Source organism: Meleagris gallopavo, chromosome 28 (genome assembly GCF_000146605.3).
Source record: "Meleagris gallopavo isolate NT-WF06-2002-E0010 breed Aviagen turkey brand Nicholas breeding stock chromosome 28, Turkey_5.1, whole genome shotgun sequence".
NCBI lineage: Eukaryota > Metazoa > Chordata > Aves > Galliformes > Phasianidae > Meleagris > Meleagris gallopavo.
Genome location: NC_015038.2, coordinates 3,160,349 through 3,166,412, shown reverse-complemented (window position 1 = coordinate 3,166,412; position 6,064 = coordinate 3,160,349). Strand labels below are relative to the sequence as shown.

At 45.8% G+C, this 6,064-nt stretch overlaps 1 protein-coding gene across 1 annotated transcript in view; it reads left to right on the top strand.

The window, feature by feature from the left end:
* Window positions 1–5,785, top strand: part of PPP1R15B (protein phosphatase 1 regulatory subunit 15B) — a 9,562-nt gene extending 3,777 nt beyond the window's left edge. Inside the window, exons 2-3 of the mRNA XM_031557020.1 lie at window positions 3–1,220; window positions 4,010–5,785. Of these exons, the coding sequence (XP_031412880.1) occupies window positions 3–1,220; window positions 4,010–4,222 (1,431 nt within the window). The 3' untranslated portion in view covers window positions 4,223–5,785. The remainder of the gene's footprint in view (window positions 1–2; window positions 1,221–4,009) is intronic.
* The last annotated feature ends 279 nt before the right edge of the window (window positions 5,786–6,064 follow it).

The following is a 6,064-nucleotide window of genomic DNA, read 5'->3' as shown; positions in this document are numbered from 1 at the left end:
AGCGCTTGCGGCCCGGCCCGGCGCTGAGCAGCGCTTTGTGCCCCGCTGGGCCCTCAGCTCCGCCGCCTCCTCTGCTGCTGCCGCCCGCAGCGCTGCGATGGGCCGAGGAGAAGAAGGGAACGGAGGGCACGGAGCCCGCCCGGGGGCTGGTTGTGCCTCACGCCGGGTTCCTTTCCTTCGTTCTGGGAGCGAACAGCCCGGAGTGCCGCTCGTCCAGCAGCCATCTGCCGCAGCCTCTGAGCGCCGAGGGGTGGGGAGGGCAGGGTCGGCTGGTTGAGTTGGAACGGCTCCGCAGCAAACGGCTGGATTGCTTACGGCTGCGGGGAACGGCCGTGCCCGAGCCGGATCACGGGTATCACAGCCTGGAGGAGGAGCAGCAGCAGCAGCACGGGGGAGCCCTGAGAGTGGATTGCGAGCAGTGTGGTGTCTGGGGGCAGCCCGATGAGCTGGAGGGATCCCGGGGTTTGGCTGAGAAGGGAGAAGTGCAGGAGGAGCTTTGTGCTGCTGAGGGCTCTGAAACAGAGAGAACCCTGTTCGTGTCGGCCAGGCCTGCCTGTGCTAATAAGTTAATAGACTACATCCTGGGGGGGAACTCCAGTGGGGAGGAGAGTGCGGATGATGAGGAAGACTGGGATGATGATGATGATGATGATGATGGGTTTGACAGCGAAGGGCTGCTCTCAGATTCAGATGACAGCAGCCAGAACGGGGAGAGGTTGCATCTCTGGAATTCCTTCTTCAGCCTGGATCCTTACAACCCTCAGAACTTTACTGCTACCATTCAGACATCTTCCAGTGAGCCGGGGAAGGGTATACCCTGTGTGGCCGATGTGGGGGGAGAGGAGGAGGAGGAGGAGGAGGAGGAGGATGATTCTTCGTGGGCAGAATCATCTTCAGGCTCTCCTCACCCCAGCTCGGAAGATGAGGACGAATGGGATTGCAGCAGCGTGGACGAGGCAGAAAACTTGAAACTTTGGAACTCATTCTGTACCTCAGATGATCCTTATAACCCTTTAAATTTCAAGGCACCCTTTCAAACAGCGGAGAAAAGAGGAAAACCCAGCCTCAAAGGAACAGAGGGGCTGAGTTTGGTCACTTCTGAGCATAGTCACTTAACTGTCTGTCGGGTACAGCTGGAAAAGCATAACTGTGGGGTCACAGACTTGGTGCAGCATGGCATTCTTTCTGGTGAAAAATGTAGAAGTACCAAGAGGAAAAAGGTATATTTCTGCTTCTGGCTTTGTGTTTTTGACTGTGGTATGTGGGTGAGGTCATTTGCACCAGGATTCCAGCAGCAGTGGTGCCAAATCATGCTCTGTGAGCTTATGGTCTAATTATGTGGCTGAAAGCAGTGTGCCTCACGTTGTGGCAGATCTCATAATTCAGTGACACAGAGCACGGAATTTCTTGAAGTTTCATTCCCAGATTCAAAGTGAAATTTTCTTTTTAAGACATAACTTTCATTCTGTATTTGTGTTCTATTTGTGTTCTAATTTCCATCATCAGAGAAGCAGAAGAGAATCGTGATCAACATTTTTCTTCTGGAAAGTACCCTTTTCTCTTATGAATCATGTTGTTAAGTATTTCAGGACCTTTGAGTGTAAATAGAGTAACCAGGACTTTGTGTTGTAACCTTTGTGTGTTGAACCTGCTTGGGTTACAGACACCAGGTGTCTTTTGGAGGAGAAAAATAATTCTGTTTTGAGTTGGCACGTGCTGCAGGAAGGCATTAAAGTTTCACTACAAGGTGCATTAATGCTCCTTGGGGTGTTAAGCTTTTTAGTGCGTGTGCTTGGATTCAAGTACAATGTCACTCATCACAGAATCATTAAGGCTTGGAAGGAGTCACTCAGATTACCTATTCCAACTGTCAATACAGTGCCCTCTGATAGGGTCTGTGATGCTGCAGATGTGCACAGCTGCTTTTCAGGCGTGCTGTGCTCCTCTTGAGTCTCTCCTGACACTTCCAGCCTTTGTGTCAGTAATAGTGATGCTGAGTCCCAGGAGAATGGGCCAGCACAACAAGATAGCAAAGAGGAGAAGTAGCATTCTTAGCACTAAGAGATCTGTTTGCCTCTTTGAGAGCCTGACTTGGGTGTAACTTCATACCTGTTCTCACTGGGGCAGGTGATGGTGACAAACTTAGAGTTAGCACAGCTTAAATATTATTTTCCCATTTGGATAGAAATGGGTGTGTTTTTGTTTGTTTTTTTTTTGTCCTTCGTAACTGACATTGTTCTGAATCAGTGTAGCACTGATGAGCCCAACTGTGGGTTGATGCTCATGGCCTAAAATCCTGTTGTGTGGCTGGAAGTACACTTAACAGTAACCAATTTCATTAATTTTTTTTTTTTTGAACTAGTTTACTGTTTGTATCTGTGAACTGAATCTAACCACGGTATTTGGCACAATGTTTCCAAATCCAGTAATTGTGCCCAAGGGTATCTTTAGACTGATGTAAAAAGGATGAAAGGTGGTAACTCGCAGAGGGATAGGCTGATGTAACAGCTCCGTGTGCCTGCAGGCAGATTCTTAATTAGAACCTCTCTGCAAAACGAAGCAGAGGTCTCTGAATGCTGACCCATGAAATGTTTGAGTCACTTCTACCACTCACGTCGGCTTCCTGTGTGGCATCCTGCAATCCAACAGCAATATCTGTTTGTGAAGTCATAAAACCCAGGAGCCTTTTGTTTTGCTTTACAAGATAGCAAATGCATTCTCTCTGCAGAAGGACGTGTGGGGTTTGGTGCCCATGCTCCTGCTGGGAACTAACTGAGATCACTGCACTGGAATGGGATTTCAGCAGTTTGCTCTCAGCACAGCTCAGCTCTGTGTTCTCTGCTGGTGTTTATTTCTCCCATAACTGTTACCTTCATGATTTCTTGCAGCTTAGAAGGTTGCCCTATCGCATAGATCCATCCCACCTTGCACTCCTGATTGTGCTGTGTGAACTGGCTGTGAAACTGTGGCTCTCTATTATTAATAATAACAGGAACACAGCAACAAATATTTGGTGCATCCCTGGATTCCTTCCTGGACTTCCTGCAGCAAATTCAATGTATACCAATCCTAGAACCATCTGTAACCACAGTGGTTTCCTTATCTTCAAGAAATGATCCTAGTCTGAAAGGTGGGGAGCTCTGACAGCCAGCTGGTCTGTCCTTTTCATCTTTCAGCCTTTTACACAGTGAAATGAAAAGCAATACTTAGTTCTGTAGGCGTCTGAAGTAGCTTAGCTTCTACTTACTGCTCAACAGCAGGACTGAAATCTGTTCACAACGACAGGGAAAGTGCTGTTGAGTTTCGATCTTGAGCCTGTAAGTTTTTGTTTCCCTAAAGTGGTTCAATAGTCCTTAAGAGTAATGAAGAGTGCAGAAGCTCCACGTGTGCTTGAAATTGTAGTGACTTCAACTTCCTTTCATTAAATTTGATACTCCCCTGAGCAGATGGGTTTGCTCCAGTCATGCAGTAAACCAGTCCTTATACGTAGGACTTCTTATCAGTGCTGGAGTTGACTCACGTGATTACTCACTGTACAGAACAATGATTGTTGCTATTTTTATGATGTATGTAATCAGAAACCCGGGTCTGTAACACGTGCTCTCTTGTGACACATGGATCATCCAGGGTAACCTGGAGCTGTGGTTGTGTGAGTTCAAAACCCAACGCTGATGTGGTGCTGTGCGTTATTTCATGGGGAGTGCTGTGTAATCTGCCCTCAGCCCAACAGAGCCTTCATTTAGAAACCACGTGGTGGTTGAAGCACTGCTTTGGGAAGAGGGAGAGGTCGGCCAGTGGAGCTGAGGGTGCTCTTAAACCCTAGAGGTGAAATACACTCCTGCCTGGCTGGTGCAAAGCCCTGCAGTGGGCTGGTGGTGTAACTGAGGGCATTTGTTGGTGTTTCAGACATAGAAAATTGCTTTGAAGGTATTTAATCATCCATACAGATAAGGTGTAAGCTCCTTTTGCATGAGTGTGTGGCTAATGCTTTAATTAATGTCTTTTCCAGGTGACCTTCCTCGAAAAAGTTACAGAGTATTATGTGAGCAGTGAGGAGGATCGTAAAGGACCCTGGGAAGAGCTGGCACGAGATGGCTGCAGGTTCCAGAAACGCATCCAAGAAACAGAAGAAGCCATAGGATATTGCTTCACCACAGAGCATAGACAGAGAGTTTTTAATAGACTCCAAAAAACCAACCACAAGGAGGATGATTTCTTCTAGCACCTTAACACATCTGGTGGTTGCGTGACCCTGAGCACTCATCAACATCTTCCAAATCAGAATTGGCAGCTGCGTGTGCTGTTTTGAAATGGGGAGAAAAGTGGGATTTGAACTCTTCCCTAGTTTAATATTCAGCCACAAATACACCTCTGTGTGTCTCGTTTTGATAGACAGACAAAACCTTCTGAGTATCCTCGAGGCTGAGGGTGGTATAATTGTGTTCCCCTTAAGTAACACCTGAGAAAACAGACTGCTTTAGGTTAAATCCATTCCAAAAAATGCCTTGTCTGCCGTATGTTGAGAAGTGGTGGCTGTTAAGTTGGAATTTTGCACTTTGAAAAAAGCAAAACATATTTTGAAGGAAATATTTATGGGATTCAGAACCTCGTTATTGCAGTTTTGATTTAAAGTTTGTGTTGGCATGTGCTGTTTTTGTGTGGATCTTTATTTTTTTCTAACCTGTACAGAAGTCTCCAGTTTTTGTTAGCAGATCATTATAACTTTATTGTGCAAAGCAGGTGCATTCTCCTTCCTTCTCAGATCCCAGTTTTGCGTGTGACTGCTGGATTGTGTGACACTTTGACGTCTTAATATTTCAGTCTGTGACACTGAGGGATTCAGGGGAGCTCTGGTGCACTGCACACCCTTTGGGTTGTCTCTATTTAAGTAATACCTTTACCCAGTCCTGTTCCAAAGGGTGTTGTCTACCTGGGAACCACCTCTTTGCTTTCAGGGCATAGCAGAGCTGCAGCTGGTGCTCTGAGCTTAGATAGCTGTGCGTGGGGAGCTGCACCATAAGATGGCCATCAGATCATCTCAGAACAACTTCACCGTGATGGATTCTGCTCGTTGAAGATGGTTTGAAGTGGAGTGATCTTCATTTTATTTTTATCTGGTCTTTGCAAGGAGAATTATCTTCAGCTTCTGGAAATCTAACACTAGGAATGCTGTGTTGTTACCAAAAGCAGTATTAAGACCTCTGTGCATCTTTAGCTTTGTTCACCTTGTATCCAAACAGCATTTTATGTCTGGGATCTCACACTTGAGGTCCTTGGTGGAAGGAAAGCCCTCGTTATTGGTGCTCCTAACTTTAAGTGTTTCACTGCTGCTCAAAGTAAAGCAGGGCAGTTTGGATATGTTTTTGGAGCTGAAAGATGTTGGATTTCAGTTGGCCAGGCCGTGAGTTGTGCAGTGGAATAAATATCAAACATTAAACCTGAAGGATTCCTATCAGTTTGCAAAACGTGGTGTGAGTAAATGATTTGCTTCTTGGTTTGTTCAGCTGAGCACACGTGGGTCTGTTGTTGGAAGGGAAAAAGCTGCATTCAATTTGAGTTTCTCATCTCTAATGAATTCAGATTTGAATCCAAAAGAAAGTGGTGGATATGTGGAGAGAAGAGCTTCACACAATACTGAGTTCTTTATTTTTGGCCCTGGCTTCATTTGTCTCAAATTTCAGAGCTCTTGAGGTTGGCTCTTTTTGTATTCAGTATCTTTGGATCTAAAAATTGCATTTCTTTGCTGCAGGTTAGAACTGTTAGAATTAAGGAATTTGGAAGGTCAGCTGAAATACAGGAGAGCTGCCACAATAATACAAAGCTCATCAGTCTTTTAGATTGGTTCACTGGAAGCCACACAGCGTTGCTTGAATCCCTTTGGAATGAGGAAATCGTTCTCCTCTCCATCAGATCATGCCCTCAAATTCCATGGAACAGCTTTCTGCGGTTAGGAGTTGATTTTCCTGTGTTGTTTGATAACTGCTCTGCTTTTTTGGTTAGGAAAAAGCATGCAGGACGATTGATGTGTTAGAATTACAGAAAACATGTTGCCGTGTGACCCCAG